The 21,819-nt window shown below is 33.5% G+C and overlaps 2 protein-coding genes across 5 annotated transcripts; both read right to left on the bottom strand.

Moving 5' to 3' along the window:
• Positions 1 to 2,043: 2,043 nt before the first annotated feature.
• Positions 2,044 to 13,072, bottom strand: LOC108319170 (V-type proton ATPase subunit H). The gene is made up of 12 exons (XM_052878472.1): positions 12,937 to 13,072; positions 12,751 to 12,825; positions 12,457 to 12,582; positions 12,177 to 12,279; positions 12,028 to 12,098; positions 10,766 to 10,833; positions 10,515 to 10,632; positions 10,003 to 10,164; positions 9,503 to 9,628; positions 9,138 to 9,263; positions 7,961 to 8,140; positions 2,044 to 2,615 (listed from the first exon to the last, which is right to left on the bottom strand). The coding sequence occupies exons 2-12, from the start codon at positions 12,778 to 12,780 to the stop codon at positions 2,367 to 2,369; spliced, it is 1,359 nt and encodes a 452-aa protein (XP_052734432.1). The 5' UTR covers positions 12,781 to 12,825; positions 12,937 to 13,072; the 3' UTR covers positions 2,044 to 2,366.
• A 2,325-nt stretch (positions 13,073 to 15,397) lies between these two features.
• Positions 15,398 to 20,149, bottom strand: LOC108319148 (protein DA1-related 1). Of its 4 annotated transcripts, none has more exons than XM_017550182.2 (13): positions 19,823 to 20,149; positions 19,516 to 19,599; positions 18,789 to 18,934; positions 18,544 to 18,634; positions 17,918 to 18,182; positions 17,614 to 17,734; positions 17,381 to 17,464; positions 17,076 to 17,195; positions 16,744 to 16,956; positions 16,572 to 16,634; positions 16,349 to 16,467; positions 16,201 to 16,259; positions 15,398 to 16,112 (listed from the first exon to the last, which is right to left on the bottom strand). In XM_017550182.2, exons 3-13 carry the CDS (start codon positions 18,897 to 18,899, stop codon positions 15,763 to 15,765), a joined length of 1,596 nt encoding a protein of 531 aa, XP_017405671.1. In that variant the 5' UTR covers positions 18,900 to 18,934; positions 19,516 to 19,599; positions 19,823 to 20,149; the 3' UTR covers positions 15,398 to 15,762. The 4 variants fall into 4 exon arrangements, with proteins under 4 accessions (XP_017405671.1, XP_052727404.1, XP_052727403.1 ...); XM_052871444.1 differs by having other exon boundaries at positions 19,516 to 19,591; XM_052871443.1 differs by lacking the exon at positions 19,516 to 19,599 and having other exon boundaries at positions 18,789 to 18,931.
• Positions 20,150 to 21,819: the final 1,670 nt, after the last annotated feature.

The raw sequence follows: 21,819 nt of genomic DNA, 5'->3' as shown, positions 1-21,819 counted from the left end.
AAATTTTGAAATGTCAATTTTGATTCGGCTTATTAAGAACTTGGTTCACTCAAGTTAAACTTGTAGTGAGCTAGATCAACCCACCTATATATTTTTAATGAAATGAAATTAATTAATTATTCGAATAAATAAAACATTACAACTCAAACTCTTATTATATTTATGTAAAACATTTTTTTATATAAATTGGTCTTTGAAAGAAGAGGATAAAAAAAAGTTAAGTGAGTTAGTAAGTTAATCCATTTAACCCACCAACTTGGGATGGGTCAAACCGAGTCTAAATTTTTTCGACTCATTAATAAATGAGTTGAATTGGTTGAATATGAGTCGGGTTAGGTTTTTACAACACTATGTGAACCTATGGTAAATTTTGAAAAAAACATCTTTCATTTAAGAGAGAGTGGCTGTTTGTTTCCCAAAATAATTGTAGTTGAAAGTGTAGCACCACTAAATTGTATAGTCCCACAATAAGGTTATCCTTTACACTTTGAAGGGCTAAAACGAATTGTTGTTATCACAATCGATGGAAAAGTTACCTTCACTGGTAGAAAGAACAAATAAATGAAGAACGGATATTAAGAATATGCATATAATATAATATGTTTTTATCATAAATTTATGAAGTTGTTTATGGTTTTTAATAAAGGAAATTTCATTGATAAAAAAAATATTGGATATTGATATTTTTAAGTCCTAAATTATACGTTTATCTATTTTTTATTATTATTACTCTTTTCATTTAGTCCCTTAAATTTTTATTTTATGTTTTTTATATTTATCATTCATTTGTTATTTTTTCAGTGATAAGTTTGTTAAGGACATTGAAAATCAAGACATAGAAGGAAAAGATTGAGATAGGAGATAAAAGGGAATGATATGATGTAAGTAAGAGGAAAATGTATAAGATACAAGAGATTGAGGAGAAAGATAAAAAAAATTATTCAAGTAAAAACAGACAATAAAGAGTTCATCAATAAGTGTATTATAGAATATAATATTAAATAAAGTATGTGTTCAGGGTTAAGAAAGGAATAAAACTAAATCGAAAAAAGAGTTAGCTTACGATAACTATTGTAAAACATGGGAAGAATGAGCATAATTGACACAATTTGAGTGGTTCTAAAGCAGTTATCACAATTTATGAAATTGTTTCTATACTTTATTTTGGTTTAATAGTAAAAAGAAAGGAAAAATAAATGAAATATCTTTTCAGTTAAGTTGAAATTTCATCTCCTTTTCACACCTATTCTCTTTTGGAAAGTGTGTGAGGTCTTTTTGAGTTTGTATGTACTTCTAGCATCTTTAATTTTACTCTTTGTTAACTAGTGTTTTGTTGGTTGGGTTCGATCGTCTTTTCATTGTCTATAGGTTAAGGTAGAGGTTTTGTGAGTTCGAAGTCAGTTGGGACTTTTCAAATTTTTAGGTTGTCTCTTCAAAGTTGACATAAGCTAAAATTTGAGTCAATTTTGAATTTAGATAATTCATTGGTGAAATTTTCATTTGTTGTAAGTGTGAATTTGAGTTGATTGAATGTTTGTTGTGAAAGGTGTTGCATGACTAGAAGATGAATTGAAATTTTATTATGGTTTGGTTATATGCTACTGAATTATTGTCGTTGCAGTGTAGAAATTGTGATTTATGGGATGTAATTGTACTAAATTGTGTTATTGGGTTTTTGTTGGATTGTGGTTTTATAATCAAATTTGAATGAGAAGATTTTAAATTAAGGAATTTATAGTTTATTAAAGTCATAATAAAGATGACTATTACTTTATTAAACAAAATAAAGATTATAATGAATGTGACTGATGTTTATTAAAGATATGGATAGATATCTATTTAAAAAATAAAAAAAAATAGAACATCAGTTTTAAAAATTAATTTTCTATTTTAAAATTAAAAATGAAAATGCCATTTTGTATAATCATCACCAAGTTCTCTAGTTAATATATAATTATTTCTGACTTACACTTCGACATTTCTAAAAGAAATTGTCAGTAACTAAAATACAATATATAACATTATAAACCTATAAAATAAACATTTATTTGGTCCATTGACCCCTCGACTCATTCAGATAGCTCATATTTAACAATAAATGTTGTTCTCTAACAAATTCAACGTAACTACAAGCACAAGTTCGAGTATTTAATTACAAAACTTCTTTTATTCGGCAGCAGAATACTTATTTCTCACATAAAATTTGTTCTACTGTTGAAACCGAAATTTTAATATGCCATACACAATAAATTAATTACTAAAGCAATGAATAAGCCTTGTACACGAGAACCGACCCAATATTTGAGACAGCAGTGAAGTTGAAGGAATTAAGTGCATCCAGTAGGCCACCAACGTACAAAACAGAATTAAACCTGCAAGAAACTTGCGTACTTGGCACCTAGGAAAAGCCGCTGGATGCAGAGTAGTGCATTCTTAGTAACTTCAGCATTTTCATGGTTCATAAGCTTCATCACCCGTTCCTTGGCCTTGAGGTCTGTCACAATTATCCGTCCAGCAGGATGATGCTGGATAAACTGTGAAAGATCATAACAAGCAACTGCCAGAGTCCTTGGATCACTAGAAGTGTCCAAAATTGTTATTAGGACCCTTAGGATCTGTAACAGATGAAGATAGTATTAATAAATAGAAGATGATCAGTAGAATGTTTAGGATAGAGGGTGCACGATTACACTATCATCATCTTTCCTTTCTAGCATTATCAAATGGCACTTAATATAGCATAATCACCCGTTCCCGCTATAAAAATATTTTTCTTTATCAAAATGGATAGCAAGGAAAATAGTTTTATAGTAAGCAAGCATATCTCATTTGATGGGATCCACGAGCACACTACTCAAAGGAACAAAACATTTTAACATTGATTTTCTATATTTCGTACAGTATAATGTATATTTACTTTGAGATGAATATCATATCTATTTAATTTACAAACACCAAAAGTATTTATCTAACACGATGAAATCAAGTAACAATACCGCTACACAGAACCATAAACTGTTTAAAAGTTATTTGATTTTATAAAAAGAAATGATATTGGACCACGGAATAAGTTTTACCGGCAACGCTTTAGGACTCAAAATGATAGTTATAAGGAAATAAATTAATTAAACATATTTATCTCTTTTGACCATAACTTAATGACACTGACAAAGAAGAGATTCAGTCAGCTGCAATCATTTACAATGTATTAACGCCAATGAAAACTTAGATTAGAAGATATGATTTGATGTTTCCAACCATTTCAAGATGAATGACTTAATGGAGTTTGCCTCAACCTTGATAAAGATTGGATGATTTTATTGTTTGAGTCTAGTTGAGTTTTAATTCTTAGGTTTAGAGTTTGTTTGAGTGAGGGTGTGATGCCTGATCTTGATATTTTGTGCTAAAATTGTTTCCAAAGAGTTTTTACACGAATTCACTGGGTCTAAAGGAAAGTTAAGAATTCAATTGATTATAATCTGTTTTAGAAGGTTGAAATGTTCATAGCTTGGTAGAAAACACAAGCATAGCATTTCAATCGATTAAAACAAGTTTTTAATTGGTTAAAAACCTGAAACTTCTGTTGAAAACCAATTTCTCACTTCTCAATCAATTGAAATAGATTTTCAACCAGTTGAAAATATCAATTCATCGGAATTATTTTCTATCTTTTCTCTTCAAAAAGAAAACCCGAAATAGCATTTTATCCAACATTTTATTTAAACTTCAGAATCCTACTTTTAGTTGACCGAAAAACTATCTTTGGGAGTTCTGATTCTGAAAAATCTTTCTAAAGATCAAGATTAAGTGTTGCAACTCATTTTTGTTGAGGATCACCAAGCATTGCTTCTAGAGGGAGTTATTTTTTGAACTTAATTGTATTCAATTCCAAATTGCTTTCTTTGTTGTTGGTTGTTCTAGACTAGGGCTGTCAAGAAGGTTTTGTTGTGAAAGGTTCACAAAAGGTTGTAAGAGATCTAGTAGGATTCAAGATCTTGTGTTGTACTAAATTTCTTGTAAGGTGCTTCTAAAAACTTGAAATTAGTCTACTAGTCTAATCAAGGTGATTCAACAACCAGATGCGGATGAACACTATAATTCTTGGTGTTATTCTCTTCTTTTCTCTTACAACTCATCTGAATTATATACATATTGCAGGGTTATGGAAAATTAAAGAACATTAAAAGTAGTATTTCTAGAAGCTGAAAATGGTTTGTTTATTGTTCAAAGTTAACCGTTCAATCATTTATAAAAACTTTCTAAATTCTTTTCAAGTTTAATTCACCCCTCTCTTGAACTCAAGCCTATTTTTCTAACAAAAGCGTCAGAGTACACACCAATTATCAATTGAAATTCATGTCATGTCTGCACAGCTTGCAAAACACCATCCATTTTGATACCATCACAATTACTATAAGAAACAAAACATATATACCTTGCACAATCAACTGCGTAATGCTGAGACTAAGTCCTATGTGTGAGGTCATATTCTATCACGGAACACATCAAGTAATTCCCTACCGTCTTAAATGGAAAAGTATAAGAGAGGTATCACAGACACTCACATTGATATAGACACCGGACACAGCAACACAGGGGTGTCTCTGTGTGTGGTATGTAGTGTATTGAACATCATTATGAATTATTTAAATTCACAATCAAGAGTTACATAGTCAAAATCATCTATGAAAAAAAAGTTAATCAGATAAAAAAATCTGAACATATTGTTACCTAAAACAAAAAATAAATTTAATCCATCTATCCAAAATCCAAAAAGTGAAAAGAGAATCTAATTCATTTGAGACATTGCATCCCCTTCTTAATAATCATCATCGAAAAGAACACTCTAGCCGAGATTCATCTAAAGAAAAACAAACAAGTTCAAAAAGTTCTATATTGAATAAAGATACGATAGGAGAATGAACAAAAACATCCTAATAATACATATATAATCTAAACATTCTTCATTATTTAGAACTTGTTCCTTATTTCTATAATTATAATAGATACTTAGAATAAAAATCATGGTATCTGCCCTTATTCACATTGTCAGAGTTGTCATAGACCCAAAAATATGTTTTCTAAATTAGACACTTTAATACGTGTCATACAGGTGTCGATGTCTGGTATATGTCATACCCAGGGACACACCATTGAAGAGGTGTGTCCAAGCTTCATAGATTACACAAGCACTCTAGCCAGCCAGTTAGTATTAGTGCATAACCACCATTTCTATCAAGGTGAAACCCAATATTGTTAGGGAACTAATTGTATCTAGTAGAAGGAGAAACATTACCCAGCCTAACTGCCTGGCAGTTAGGTAAGTCAGTATAAAAGGGGTGGGTTGGTTGGTGAGAGAGGAGAGTTTTGAAGTGTTATTGTTTGGCGGGAACTCTTGTAGTTCTTTGGAGGGAGGTTAAGCTCTCGGGCACACAGTGTATCTTGTACTCTTGATTCTTTGGTAATACAAGGAGGTTATTCAGTGTGAGTGGGTGTTACTGGGTTTCTATAGGTTCTTGATTGTAAGGACCTATCATTTGGTCCGACCTGCCGGATTAAATTGGGTTGACGGATAAAGCCATGGAAGGAAGAATGGAGGCACTGGAAATTACAATGGAGGGGATGAAGGTGGAAGCGGCCGAGGTGAGACGAGATATACAGCAGATGATGCAGATGATGGGGGTGAGAACGAATAATCACGAAGGAAACTCTGAAGGGAGTGACAGTTCGGTGAATGATAATGGGGGAAGACTTGATCATGGGGGGATACCACACAATTGGCGAAGACGGGTGGATCTACCATCGTTCGAAGGGGAAGAACCTCACAGCTGGATTAATCGGGCAGAACGTTTCTTCCACATTCAAAAAGTGGCGGAGGAGGATAAGGTGGAACTGGCGTATATTAGTATGGAGGGCAGCGCGAGTTACTGGTTTAATGTTTGGAAGGAAAAAGCCAAGATTCGTTCTTGGACGGCCCTAAAAATGGCGTTAGTAAATCGGTTTGGAGGGGGATCCAGAGGATCGGTGTTTGAACAGCTTGCGACAATGCGGCAAGAGGGATCAGTGGAGGAGTACGTCCGGAGCTTTGAAATATTAATAGGTCAGACTCGGGGGTTATCGGAGGAGCTGGTGATGGGGTTTTTTCTCGTTGGACTGCGAGAAGACATCAAGGGACAAGTCCGCATTCAAGATCCTCAAGAATTCATGGTTGCGATCAGGATCGCGCGGGATGTAGAAGATGCGATAATGAGGGCGAAAGGAGGGGGCTGGAACGGGATGAAAATTAACCCATCGGGGTCGCGCATGATAGGGTCGGTAGTACGTGGCGAAACCGAACGCCAGTCCACAAACCGGACAGGGGGAACGGAAGGCAATGGATCAGCTAGGAGAGAGGGAGCGATGCCGGCGAGCAACTCGATAGGGAGTGTGACCGGAGGCGCCGATAATCGGGGACGGACGGTGCGAAACTTACCGTATCCGGAATTTCTTAAAAGGAGAGAAGAGGGTCGTTGTTTCCGGTGCGGAGGCCCCTTTGCTCCTGGCCACCGATGCTCGGAGAAGAGTCTGCGAGTTTTGCTGTTGGCGGAGGATGAGGATGACGAAGCGGAAGAAGGGATAGATCAAAATTCAAAACCTATGGAGCTATCGGCGTGTTCCGTCGGAGGGTTAACCCAACCGAAGACGATGAAATTGAGGGGGAAGATTGGGCACAGGGAGGTGCTAGTCCTCATCGACAGCGGGGCCAGCCACAACTTTATTAGTCGGAGACTTGCGGAAGAGCTGAAGTTACCCATAAATGATACGCCCCCTTATCAGGTGAGTTTGGGGGATGGACAGCGGAAAGAGACGAGAGGGTGTTGTGAGCATGTAGAGATCAGATTGGCGGAGGCCGTGGTTGAGGAGAGGCTCCATTTATTCGAACTGGGCGGAGTAGACATCATATTGGGGGTTGAATGGCTAGCTAAACTGGGGGAGGTGATGATAAATTGGAAGGAAATGACAATGGGGTATATCGTGGAAGGTAAGAAGGTGAAGATACAAGGAGACCCAGCGTTAGCCCGACAGCTGGTGGAGCCTCAATCTTTATTAAAATTGACAGATGCTGAGTCATGGGTCATAGCTTGGGATATGGGCCAAGTGGAGAAAGAGGTGGACGGTGAGGGGCAAGTGGATTTGACGGAGGGGCAGAAAGCAGAATTGGAAACCGTGTTGCAGGCGCACTACCACGTTTTTCGGGTTTGGGAAATGTGCGTAGTGGAACAGGGGACAAGAGGTGACATGATGGGTGAATTGACTGAAGCTCCCTGCACGGTTACAGCATGTGGGGAAAGTAGATTTTCATTTACAATTAACCGAGACAGCAAGAATACACTCAATATTTCATGTTCCCCAACTAAAGAAGGCTGTGGGTGAGAAGAGGGTGCCTCCGTTGGAAGATGGGGCGATATAATAAAAAAAGAAAAAAAAAAAAGAGAGCAGTTTTTCAACCTTGGGGACAAGGTTGTTGGGGAAGGGGTGTATTGTTAGGGAATTAATTGTATCTAGTAGAAGGAGAAACATTACCCAGCCTAACTGCCTGGCAGTTAGGTAAGTCAGTATAAAAGGGGTGGGTTGGTTGGTGAGAGAGGAGAGTTTTGAAGTGTTATTGTTTGGCGGGAACTCTTGTAGTTCTTTGGAGGGAGGTTAAGCTCTCGGGCACACAGTGTATCTTGTACTCTTGATTCTTTGGTAATACAAGGAGGTTATTCAGTGTGAGTGGGTGTTACTGGGTTTCTATAGGTTCTTGATTGTAAGGACCTATCAAATATGAGCACAATCTGAGAATACCAATTTTATACGAAATAACAGAAATTAGTACGGTCACAAGCAACTGAAGCCCTTGTTATTTCCTCAGCCTAAATTTTCATGTTTGCTTAAATAAGAAATAAATTAAAGCATAAAGGAAGAAATGCACATATACCTGGAAATCATTTTCTTCAAAGTTGGTTATATTTTCTCTCCAGAATAAGGGATCTTTGTGCATGGGAGACCAATCTAGATGGCCAAGGAGAACTTCTTGCTTGTACATATCAAAAGAACTTAGTCTTTTAATATTATCCTTAAGCCCTTCTTCCAGAGAATTCAGTGCCTCCAATAAGTCCTATACAAACTTTTCTAATCAATAGAAATATTGGGCTAGCAATACAAAATAGGCTATCTCAAAAGGAAATGTAATAATAGAGGTTTAAAAGAGCTATCTATTTTTAAGTTTGTAATTTAAGATAATGTGATAAATCTCAAGCAATACACACACATATAGTTTAAGCAAATGAAGGAGAGAATGGAAAAGGCACTTTAGAATAGTCAAAAACTGATGTCCGGTGAACCTTCCAGAATGTGTATTAAAGTTAGCAGCATGATTGGTGTATCATGCATAAGGGTTCATGTACACTTGTGCATTACAGTGCAAATAGAAAACAGAGACAACGCTATTGTTATGCCCAACACAAGAGTCACTGTGTAACCAGGAAGCAATGCATCACAGATTAATCAAATTTCATCAACCATGTTGTAAATCACAACTTATCTATTGAGTAAGAATAAATACTCGAAAGGAAGCATCATATCATTCCAATAAGTAAATTCTGCTGTAACAGTAAATCTGACTTTCCTAAGTGCATACATCAAATGGTAAGTGCCATTAAAAGGGTGATGAGTCACAGATAACAGCAAGTGTATCTAACTGTTTATGGTATCGGCATGACAACATAAGACAAGAAATAATACATAATATTGCAAAGGCCATGTTATATAAAAACACTGACTATGATGACAAAAAAACTAAAATATTAGTTCTGATAGCAAATACTTCAATAGTAGCAAGATGTAAATAGAGGGCAACCTAAAGCACAAGACTCCCCGTCCCACTTGATGGGGTTTGGGGAGGGTAGGCATAGGTGCATAATACCTAATCCTGCAAGACACTGTTTTCAGGAATTGAACCTCTGATTGTGAGGTCACAAGACAGTAACTTTACGGTTAAGGTTCAAATAGCAAAAGGTATAAATCAAAAATATTTTTCTCTGCATGGCACCTGCTATAAATTTGCACACAAGTTCAACAGGAAATTAACGTAGTGTAGGTCTTAATTATCTGACCTCATCACTCCATGCTTGTGCCTTTAAACTCTGGACAACTTGTGGCAGCTGAAGGTCAACCATCTGAGCACCCAATGTCCCTTTTGACATCAAGTTCTTAAGAGTCAGCACAATAACTCTAACCACCTTGTAAATCAAGTGTACCAACATTAGACTGCTATGCCAGAGTAAGTTATAAACAAAAAATATCTACTTGCTACTAATACAGACAGAGATATAGCAGAAAGTTAATACAAATTAAGCTAACAGCTATAAAAGAACAATAAGTCTGAAACTACTGATGATATTGTAAGAAATAGAGAGATGTGAACAACATTTTGTTTATAAGAGAGAAATGAGATGCAGATAAATTCAATAAGCAATACCTTCTCTTTTGTAGAGCTCTTAACAACATCAATAAGTCGAGGAAGGGTCCTTGAAGTAGCCAAATATTCAATTGCTGGCTCATAATAGGATAAGAGCCATATGCACAGACATGTTTCATAAAGAAGCTGTTACAGAGGAATTTATCAATTAAGTTCACTTTGTCTATCCTTAAAAAATCACCCACGAAATCTAAATAACTTCATCAATAACATTTTATTTTTTTAAGTGATAATTCAATTTAAGCCAACAAATCTGAAATCAGAAATCACTCTATCAATGTTGATCAAAACAATCATTATTTGGTAAAAAGCACCAAGCATAAGTTATCCGTCTCTTACTAAATGCAATACAGACTCTTCGATTTCTAGCAAGTATTACAGGCATAGCTAGATATACCATGCTTACCCAAGCACACCTATCCTATTGGTATAGGCCAACTACGGAAAAATTCAATTACTCAGATTTTCAGATTCTCAGAGGTAGAGTCCGACAAACTTACCTGAATGGACTGTTGTGTGGATGCTGGTGAAATCAATGGCACAAGTAACTTGACCCCATCTGCCTGAACAAAGGAAGACCTAACCACAGGTTCCTTAAGCAGTGTTGCTAGGCAATTGATAGCAGTTGGGACTCCACGAGTAGGATGAAAAGGTTTCTTCAACTACAAATTTAATAAATCAATCATAGATGAACGTAAGAAAGCATGCATATTTGGTAGAAAGGGATCCTTAACATCTTCAGAATATTTCATAAACTTCCTATTTATCTGAGTTCAATCTTAATGAGTGTAGTTTAATTGATTCTGTGGTACAATTTATAACTTAGTGTTCACGTTCAGAAAATAATGCCACACTTGTGCAATCACAAATCTAACTTAATTTTCATACACGTCAAGTGATTGTGGCAGCTTCCTGCCTAAGTTGATAAGATTAGTTGCATTGTCAACATATCTGTGAATTACTATTATCCAGTGGATCTAGAGAGATGGAAACAATTTTCAGTATCGCATACCTGTTCACAAAGCCATTTTACTAATCCTATCAAAACATCATCAATAGTGGTAAATGGCTTCTTTCCATTTGATGCTTCTCCATTAGACACAACACCATTCTGATTTTTTGGCCTGACACTATTATCAGAAAAGGGTGAAATTCTGTAATAACTTGTAAGGCAATAACTTATACAGCTTGAATCTGATATTTAATCAAAGTCTGAGAAGTTTTTTAGAATTAAAATGTGAAAAGATCTCGAGTTTGTATTACCTGACAATTAAAGCAAGGATCTTACAACTTTTCTCTTGTATGAACCAATTTCCTTTCCAGAGCAATCTGCAAGATGGATAAAAAAAAATTTTCTCATTTTTTGAATATCACAAATTTGAAGTACAAAGAAATTTTCGAAGTCCAAGACAATGACATGGCATTATATAAACAACAAGCGTACATAGCATTTGATCTTCTGTAAAAGAAATGACAAAGAAATGTAATTAAAAGCGACTGACTTTCAGTTTCTCTGTTCAAAAGAAAGGTATAATATTAGAGTACAGATGACCATATAAAGCATAATCTTCCACAAGCACTAGTTTACATACACTCAGATACTATCATCAATGGTTAGACTCCCTGCAAAGAAAATTCTTAAAACCGTTTTGCTGAGGCTGAAATAAGTTTTAGGTCTAGTATATATATGACTAATATTTGTTTTAAGTACCCAATAAAAAAGAATTAAAATTGGGACCTAATAATATATAAATTTTGGTTTAAATCCCAAAAAAAATATTTATTCATATTTTTTCCCCACTATTACATTGATTCTTTTAATTGATCCCTAAAGTATTTTTTCTATCTTTATTTTGAACTTTCAACCTATTCTATTATCATGACAGCCGATAGTTTTCCATCATATATAATGGCGTATCCTGTCATTATAATTATCCATCATATTGTTAAAAGTGGACTTTAAGCCTAACTCAACCCCACAAAACCGGTTTATAGGGTGAGGTTTACACCCACTTATAAACTATGAATTGACATTATCTCTAGTCGATGTGGGACTTCCAACACACACCCCTCACGCCGAGGTATATACATCTCGAGCGTGGGATTAGACATTTTTAATGGGTTGTCAATATAGTTAATAAAAGGAATTTAATGTGTATCATCACTCAATGGGAAACATACTTCAACCTAGCAACACATGTATTATAGAACTAGTAGGTATCAGAATGGACCAAAATGTTTAACTTGTTATTTGAAAAACAAAGTATCCGGTACTCAACACAAAAATAGTTATATATTAGGAATGTGGAACTTATTTAAAACTTTGGCTGAAGTAATGAACACGGTAACAAATACATTTTATTTGAAACAAAAATGCTGAACTGTATATAGTGTATTATTGAGAGATTTTAACGTGTGTGTGTGATAGATAAACATACACTGTACATGAGCTAGTCTCACCTCCAAAACAAAGAAATCTAATAATTAATTAGAACAAAAAAACATATTTGAGTAAAGACTTAACTTAGGAAAGGCTCATAAGTATCTTCATCTGCAAGAGTACTGTCATGAAACAGTCTTGCTCTCTTGGGGTTTGCTGCAAAATATAATTTAAGGTTGTTACACTGTTGACAAACAAATGAGAGAAAAAAATGGACCAATTTCAACAATTTACCTGCAAGCATTTCATCTATCAGTGCCAAAACATACTCTACAGTATCTTCCTTGAAAATATCACGCAGAACACGAACAAACACGCGAACATACGAGGGACCATCCTGCCACACAACGAACAAGCTTGCACTTTCAATACCAATAGACAACAAACTTGGGAATCACAAATTGAATCCACTTCAAATCAAAATCGCATTCAAATCGAGTTTAAAAGTTCAGCACAACAATTAACAAACTATAATTTACTATTACTTTCCCAAAAAAAAATTGAAAAAAATTACATCATCGAGCAACTGTGCTCTGTGACTCTCTGATCGGTGATCATAGCGCCTTAAGAGCTGAAGGCTGGTGCTTGAGATGAGCTTCGTGGACATATAGGTCTCCCATGGAATGTCCCTACTCAGAACCTTCAAGAAAACATGACACAATGCCAGTGAAGAAATTCAAACCACATCGAAAACCAACAGAATAAAATGCACGAGAACTAAATCCAAATGGAATCGAGCACAATCGGTACTTTGCGATCAGATCGAGGAACGAAGAAACTAATAGAGAGGAAACGGATCGGAAAGTACCAGTTCGGTGGTTAATTCGGCCTGGTCCATGGCAACGGGAACCCTAGAACTCGCTCGGGAAAATTAAATTTGGTACTGCGAGAGCAGAAGCGAAATCCAGTGAAATGAATGCAAGTAACGGAGACACAAGTGAAATTGCAATGAAGAAAAGTGAGAAAGTGAAGAACCAGATGAGGATTATTTTACCCGCGATTTGGTGGTTTTTGGATTTGTAGCAGAGAGACAGAAGTGAGAAGGAGAAGGAAATAGATCAGTTTTGGAATCACATATTGGTAAGCATCCCTCGCCACGACCATGCTACAATCATGTTCATACTGGTCCACGTGCCTGCCTATCTGTTAAATTTTTTATTACCGATAAATTTCTATATTATTATTTATATATAATTATATTTTTATTTTTGTTTTTAATTAAAATAATTATATTTTTATTTTTATCTTTATATTTAATTATCTTTTAAGTTAAAATAACAGATTTTATCTTTCTAAATCATTGTTTATTTAAATTCTGTTATTTTTTAAATTAAACGAATTATCTATAATAAAAAAGCGGGTACATTTTTAACAATTATTTGAATTAAAAAAATAGTTATAAAATTAAAAGTTAATTTTTTATTCAAATTTTAGAAAAACTGTCATAAAAAAGTAAAATTAAAAATAAATTCCCTCCATTAATGTTATAGCAAAAATTTTATTAATTATGAAATGATTTTTAATTATTAAAATAAAAATATAATGTAATTTTTAACTTGCAAAATATAATTTATAAATAATTTTTATGATTTTTTATTGTAAAAATATTTTTTTATTATAAATAATCATTTGAATTTAAAAATTTAATTATTAAAAAATAAAATTAAAAATAATTTTTTATTTGAATTTAAAAAATAATTATTAAAAAGATAAAATTGAAAAATAAAATCTCCTCTGTAGATAGTAAAAAAAAATCATTTTCACACTAACAAATCATAAAAATTATTTAAAAAGTATAAAATAAATTTAACAAATTGTAGTGCCCGTGTACAAATCACAGTACCTGAACATCATTCTCAATTTCATGTTATCACATGTCATTATCTTTATCCATCTTCTCTTAAAAATTTTCATCATTTTTAGAAATTAATTGCACCGTGAAATTGAGGAATTCGGGAATCCTTTAAATCGATTGGATTTTAAAATAGTGTAAATTTTTATCAATTTTATAGAATTATTCATTCTATTTTTTTATTTTTAGTCATAAATCTTAGTGAAAACGATTAAGAGAAGTGATCTCTTAACTTAACCTATAATATATTGAATTTTTGTTTTGTTGGATACTTTGCATTTCGTCTTTAGTTGTGAGTAACTCAATTCATAAAGTTGTCAACTTTTAGCTTTTCGAAAATAACTATTTATGGTAATAGAAGTTAGTAAAAGTTAAAAATATTATTGTTTCATGCTTATGATGTCAATGAGAAGACTATGATAAATGGATGAGGTTTTGAATACTATTTGTAAAGTAATTATTATGTTGTGATCAGATTGTTATATTAGAAATGAATGAGTTAAATGTTTTGATTTAGAATGATGATGAGAATAGTCTAAAAAATGGATATGATAAAATGGTGGGAGATTAACTTGTATAATTGAACATATCTCTACACTAGTGAGATATTGTCCACTTTAGGTCAAGTCTTAACGAATTTGCTTTTGGTACCATTCCAAAAACCTCTTACCAATGGAGTATATAAACTCATATCTGCCTCTTCTTTTAACTGGGAGGTTGTTTGTATCCCAACATTTTAGAAATTGAAAAGGCACTTTAAAAAGGATTTTTATTTATTTATGAAGGTATTAATAGTTCTAAACCATTTATTTATTGTTAATTTTTCTTGCACACGTAGAAAGTATTGAATATTTTATGAGCTATCATTGCATAAAATATAAGCAATATTTAACAATCTACTATTTTATTTTAGTGTGTTTGGATAAATAATTTTAATTTATTAAGATAAAATATATAAGGTGTGTTCAATAAGTTGCCGTTAATAACATGATTATCAAAATTTGAAATGGAGAGCATGAAGGAGATAAAAGCTGTTAAAATAGAATTGATGATTCTGATCGTTAGATCTCACGAAGGTGAATTGTAGAGAATTCATGAAATACATAACGGACTTCATTTCATTGCAACATTGTTTATTGCTTTTCATATTGTGAGGTTGGACATAAAAGAAATTTCCATCTAGGTTTGGATTTAAATGCAATTCATTGTGTAAAAGATTAGCATTCTGAATTCAAGATAGAGCAAGAAAGTTTGGTTTTGAAAGGTGAAAGATTGTCCCAACGATTTGTTATTGATTTACATTCAACAAACGAAGCACAACCTCTTTTTACCTCTTTTATTAAGATAATCAAATCAATATTTGAAAGGACATTAGCAAGATAAGTTAACTTTTTTTAATAACTTTTTTACAATTACGTGTCACTATTTTATTAGTTCATATATTTAAAACGGATTAATTATAAACTAACACAGTTGTCAAAAAAAGTTATTAAAATGACTTTTTCCTTCGCAGAGAGTAAATAGAAACTTAAAATCCTGTGCATTTTCAACTGCTGCAAGGTATTTTGTAACACATATAGAATATAAGAGACAACGTTGGAAAGAAAAAGAGAAAAAATATACTTTTGGCAACCGGAGACTAACAGGAGCCTTTTTGATTCCTTATTTAGTCCGGTGTAATGTCAAAATTATATACTTTTTGAATCTTTGCATCCTATTTAATTTAAATGAAAAAGCTGATATATCGGTTGCTGTAGAGGAAAAAAGATTGTATCATGTTTCTCCATTTGGTTTCTCTAAGTGAGTCCATCCTCTAGAGAGAAAGTAAGAAGTCTCACTCATTGATGAAAATAACCATTGATATCATATGCTTGTGCATAATATATCACTAACTCCTAAATTTTCTCATCAACAGTTGAGATTCCTTACTTTATTCATGAAAATGAATTGCTCACTCTGAACCGCTTTTCAATATGGAAAACTACCAGTCATTCGGATATGGTCAAGGGTCCTTTTAAGGCCATACTTGAGCACTGCCTGGTTACCCTCTCTGAATCCATCTCCATAAGCTGATGAACTATCTGACTCAATCTGGTGTTTGAAGTATTCACCAAGTTTCTTCTCAAAGTCAGAACGTTTGCCCTTCTTAGATGATGAAGAGGATGAAGGTGAGGAGGAGGATGAGGAAGAAGCAGAAGACGATGATGATGGTAATGCACCTTCATTCCCAGAGCTGGAATAGATCTCTGAATCTAACCACATATGAGCCAAGACTTGGCAAATTCCCTCTTCAACTTCTGGCCTCAGATTGCCATAGCCTGCCATAACCCCACAAATCTGTCTAATTTAGCGCTATGAAATGAAAATACAAATTTTCCACATTGATCACATGAAGGATGATGGTACCTTTAAGTCTAAGCCACGCATGCATCATTTCGTGAGCCAGGATTGATCCAGTCAATAGCCTATGAACATAAAAAGTTCTTGAATTTATACAGTGAACTCCAAATGCAAACACTCGAGTTCATAAAAATAGTAGGCATCAGAAGGATACCTGGGAAGGCCATACAAAACAAGTATGGCTGTCACATCGCATCGACGGATCAGTCTAAAAGGCTCAGTTATCATATCTATGAGCTGGTATCCTGCCCCTATCCTTGGTCTCCTTAAAATCTGGAATTACAAGAAAAGAGTATAAACCACTGCTTGATGAATAGAGATAGTTTATTGAGAATTTAAACCATTAATGAAGATTGAAATTAAGAAGAGATCTCTACAGTGGGAACAGTTTGCTCTTCAGACAAGCAAAGTCCTCTAGTTTCAGGTAAGTGGTGATGACCCTACACTCAAAAAGCAATGCAAAAATCAGGACAATAGAAGGGTATGATGTAGAGAAGAGAAAATGAAAGGAAAATTTCATGAATGAATGTTCAAAACGTTAACATTTACATTCTTCTCTCCCTCCATGGCTTCGTTCAGTGCTTGTCTCTCAACCAAAAGCATAGGAATTTGCTGCTCTATCTTCATATGTAAACCTTCATAAAATTCTTGTATCTCAACATAGAGAGGTTGGCATTCATGGGTATCCATGATAGCTGAGTCAAGACACTCCAGACACAGCTTTCGGCCATCATCAAGCAACAGATATTTGGCATCCACTGACTGCATTGATTGGAAAGTTTCATATCAGATATGAAAAGGCGAAAGAAAGACAGAGAAAGGAATGAGAAATGGGATACACGAAGAAATGATCACATGTTTTGGAGGCTGTTATAACTGACCTCCATTCTTTGACAGCTACAACAACGAGGAGTTCCATCACGCTCATGCGATGGGCAATATTTTTGTAGCCAGAAAGGATGTGCTCTATACTCAATGAGGCCACCTGAGTTTGGTGGGATCTGCAATGAACAGTGTGTAAAATGACTTTAACTTTGAAAACGGCTCAATATCCATAGTCTTCCAAAAAAACACATGATATAGTGAAATTTGTATGCCAATCAAATTTTATTGAAACCATTAATCAAACACCGGCATAATGAATTGACTAAAAATCTGTAAGAGAAAACTCACTGCCATTACTTACAAAGTTTTTGCAAACATCACATTTCGGATGATGCAACTCCTTATAGCAGGATTTATGATAACGGCCATTTCCAGACATTGAAAACTGCAAATAGATACGGATGTAAACATTATTTACAATCATATTAACAAAAAAAAGAAGCTAAAGATCTTCATTTTTGAATTCCAGAAGAAAGCTAAATGTGTTCAAATTGAGTTTCATGAAGCATATAGCAATCAACCCAAGAATCTAACCTCATAATCAGTGATTGGAAGTTTGCAAGCATGACAACAAAAACATTCGGGATGCCAAAAACCTCCCATGCAACTCAAAAATCTTCCACTGCCAATCTCGGCATTGCAACCAGCACAAGTTCTGCAAGCACATTTTGCAAAAACCAGGTTACCGCATGTGTTCCATTAAAGCAATTTTACTAATGAGGACAATAATTTGTCCCCCTCTGTTTACCACAATCAGTGAAGTTTGGCAATTTCCATATGTGGTATTTGAAATTGGGCTCTAACTACAGATAAAAGGTATCATCTTTTCCACAGGTACCTGTAAACAGGTGGGAATAAGTTTGCAAGAGGTTGAAATAAAGAATCAGTGTCAGATCGAGGAGGAGAACTGATGCTCAAACTTTCTTGAATTGCCCTGGCAAGTTGTTCATCTTCCTCAAGTTGAAATTCATCAAGATTTTTGTCTTCATCCTGTTGAATTTGAGCATGATGGTCATCTTCGTCTTGCTGAACTTCCCCAACACGATTGTCTTCCTCATCGTCAAGTGGACACAGTTCATCATCTTCAGATTCAGAGTCGTCCTCTGGTTTTGAGAGGCAAAAACATGAGGCATTTAGCAGGGGAAAAAAAATCAGGAATCCATTTCCAAACACAAGTTTACCAAATGAAATTTCAGATTCTTTTTAATGGACTCTAACCATATAAAAAATATGTTCAGTACTTTTTCAACCAAGCATCAGAATCAACAAATCCTGATTATGGTATAGATTAGAATTATATTTTAATTGAGATAATTGATCACTGACACCAAGACACTTAGATTGTTACACAAGAACTTAATAAATCGATATGCATTATGTTTAGAGTATACATTTTAGGTAACCTGGCACACTGAATTCCTGATTTTAACAAGATACATAAAAAAGCAAAAGCATAAATCTCACCAATAACTCTTTTCCCTTTCGGATCTGCCTCTGAAAGAGAGAGTGCTATTGCCCGATCAATTTCTTCTTTCTCAATTTCCGTCAAATCATCCTGCTCTCAGTTCAGACTATTAGAATTCATAACTTTAGACCAAATCCGAAAGGAACTAGTGCTGTGTTATGTTCAAGCAACTATCGTGCTAGAAAATGACATGATAAGTTGAAATAATGATAATTTTTTTACAAGAAGCAGAAAGTGTGATTACCGCTGAATTATCATGATTGTCTGAATATCTGTCCTCTTCATATTTCCCATGATATCCTCCTCCTGAATATTTACGGTTGGATCCCTTGAGCAGTTTAGTAAACCAACCCATGCAATATTATTTGGTGCAAGTTGGTACAACCTCTTCTGAAACAGCAAGACCTCAAGTTCAATTCAATCTTCAAATGTAGCATGATCAGAACTATTAACGAATTAAAAGATCGTACACAAATAAATGCTCGAGGAAAAAATGTTGTGATCCCAAAACTTTTACAAACCAGTGATATTAAAGGTATTACATTTGCATTGGCAAAGCAGGTATCATGAAGAGTAGATAGATCACGGAATAAAAAATCCATATCACCTCTTATTGTGGGAATCACATGCTACCAAGATTCTCAGATCCTAAACACTATGACAGACCAAGGAAAATGATAAAAAGAAAAAGAAAAGGAGGGGTGGAGGTTGACAAATAAAATATTAAATGAATAGAGAGAATTAGCATGACTTGTAAGAAAGCTTGCTAAATGCATGTGTCTAATTTTCAAGGAAGAATGGCTAAGATGTTCTTCTGAAGACATTTTGAAAACGCAAGAAAAATTATATCCAATCAGCGGGATATTTGTGTGAACGATCAAATAATGTCACAGTTTCAGAAATAGATTAATCAATCAAGCAGTTCTTCAAGCAAGGAAATAAGAAAGGCATTGATTCCATGTCAAACGTACGAATTAGCTCAAATGTCTTCAGTTCTGCAGCACCGAATTGGCTCTTTCTTCTGTGTTTTTCCCTTAAAGCAACGCCCTATGAGGCTTGATAATGAATAGACTCAAATTGAATTGCTTCAAGAGAAATTCAAATAATTGGACATGCATAAAAGAAAAAACTTCCACCAACCCCACCATCTATGTTGTTGATTATAGATTGAAAAGACCGCAAGCATGAAGGCCCCCAGATAGACAAAAATAATATTCCAGAGCAGACAGGGGAAAAAAGGAGTAAAAGAAAGAGAATTTATGACAGAAGAAAACGCACCTTAAGGAGATTATGAATCAGCAGAGACAAAGGAATCGGATGAATCCCAGTTGAAGTACACTTTGTGGATTCTTATTCCCATGAAGACACAGTCAACCACAGAGCAATAGCTATTTCTCTCTCTTTCTGTCTGTGACTGTGTGTGATCCTGGGACTAGCTTTTTGAGTGCAAAGGGTGAAAAGGGGAGTGCTTGGATGGCACGCAAATACAGGGAGGCGAAAAGGGATAAAAACTCTAATAGTGGATTGTTTTAAGAAGGGATGAATGCATTTTTATCTTAAAGGAACAGAGGAAAAGACGGATTGGAAGGTAGATATGGAGAATCAGAAGAAGCAGTTGAGTTTCAAATTCAATGTCACTGTTTACTCTGCCATGTGGGGTCCTCTACTATTTTTTTCTGCCACATTCCACCAAATGTCAATAGCAACATGAAGTATATAAAACTTTTCGGTGGCTTCTTTCACATGGGAGACCGGGACGGTGAAAGATTGAGTTTTTGTTTTATTTTGTTTCTGCTCCATGAGTTACTGCCTATTTCAGTCTTCATGCATGCCTTGTGCCGTATCAATTCTGCCTTCATTTCTTACTTTAACCGAATACCACGTACAGTTAATTGTTTAAATTTAAATTTAATTGGATTAATAATAGATAGCATACCATATAACATCAATCAATCAATATTGTGTTGTATTGACAAAGTATATAACTTTAATTAATGATAAAAATAAACTCATTCCGATTCTTCTGGTACGCGTTTTGATGAGAAATCATTATATGAAGTTAATTATTTTATTGAATTTGGTATTTTGTTTTGTTTTTCAGTTTTCAAAATACACTAATGTCCTTTAATTATAATATTTTTAAAATATACTAATTTTTTTTACATAATAAAATCAGTATATTTTGCAGACATATCAAAAACTTGATACCAACAAATTAATAAAAAATTTATATAAATATGAATATGAATAATATTTATATCTATATATCATACTTTAACCAAATAGCTAGAATTAATTTCTAAATTTAAGTTCAATTGATTAATATAATTAAGATGTATGGACAAAGTATATAAATTTTAATTAATGACAAAAATAAATTCATTCCGTGGCCTCGTTCTTCTTAATAAATGTTTCCAATTTTAAAGAAAAATCTTTACGTTTAATTATATATATGGTCTCTATTTATAGTGATTTTTCTTAAACAGGTTTCTCACTATTTTTTGTCTTAATTAAATCTTTATTTTTGAAAAATTGAAGTTTTTGAAAAATTGAAGCAATTAGATATTTGTCCTTAGGTTTGTACTAACATAATTAAAAAGGGTGTCATGCATCACTTTGTGTTTTTTTTCTTTAATTTTTTAAGTAATTTTATTTAAAATATCACGTGTCAAACTGACATTGTACTATACGACAATGATAGTGTGTCGTGGCACTTACAATGATATGTGTCATTGAATTAGTATCAATTTGGTTCTTGTATTTTTATTTTGTCTCAATTTGGTTCCTGTATTTTTATTTTGTCTCAATTTGGTTCTGTATTTTTATTTTGTCTAAATTTAGACCTAATATTTTTAAGAATTAAACAACTTTGTCTCTTCTAAAATTTAAACAAAATTTAATTTGTATATAAATCTTTACAAATATTTTTTAAATTGATATTTTTATTAAATATTTTTAAAAAGATTAAGTTTATTTATATTTATATTTAGTTAATTATATAAATATTAATTATGTTTTTTAAATATACTTAAAAAAATAGATATAAAAAAACTTGACACCAAAAAGTTAATAAAAAATTTATATAAATATGAATATGAATAATATTTATATATATATATATATATATATATTACTTTAACCAAATAGCTAGAATTAATTGTCTACATTTAAGTTCAATTGGACTAATATAATTAAGATGCATGGACAAAGTATATAAATTTTAATTAATGACAAAAATAAACTCATTATGTGTCCGCGTTCTTCTCAATAAGCGT

Source organism: Vigna angularis, chromosome 1 (assembly GCF_016808095.1).
Source record: "Vigna angularis cultivar LongXiaoDou No.4 chromosome 1, ASM1680809v1, whole genome shotgun sequence".
Classification (NCBI taxonomy): domain Eukaryota; kingdom Viridiplantae; phylum Streptophyta; class Magnoliopsida; order Fabales; family Fabaceae; genus Vigna; species Vigna angularis.
Note: the sequence above shows the minus strand (reverse complement) of the source record. Positions and strands in the feature narration are given on the sequence as shown.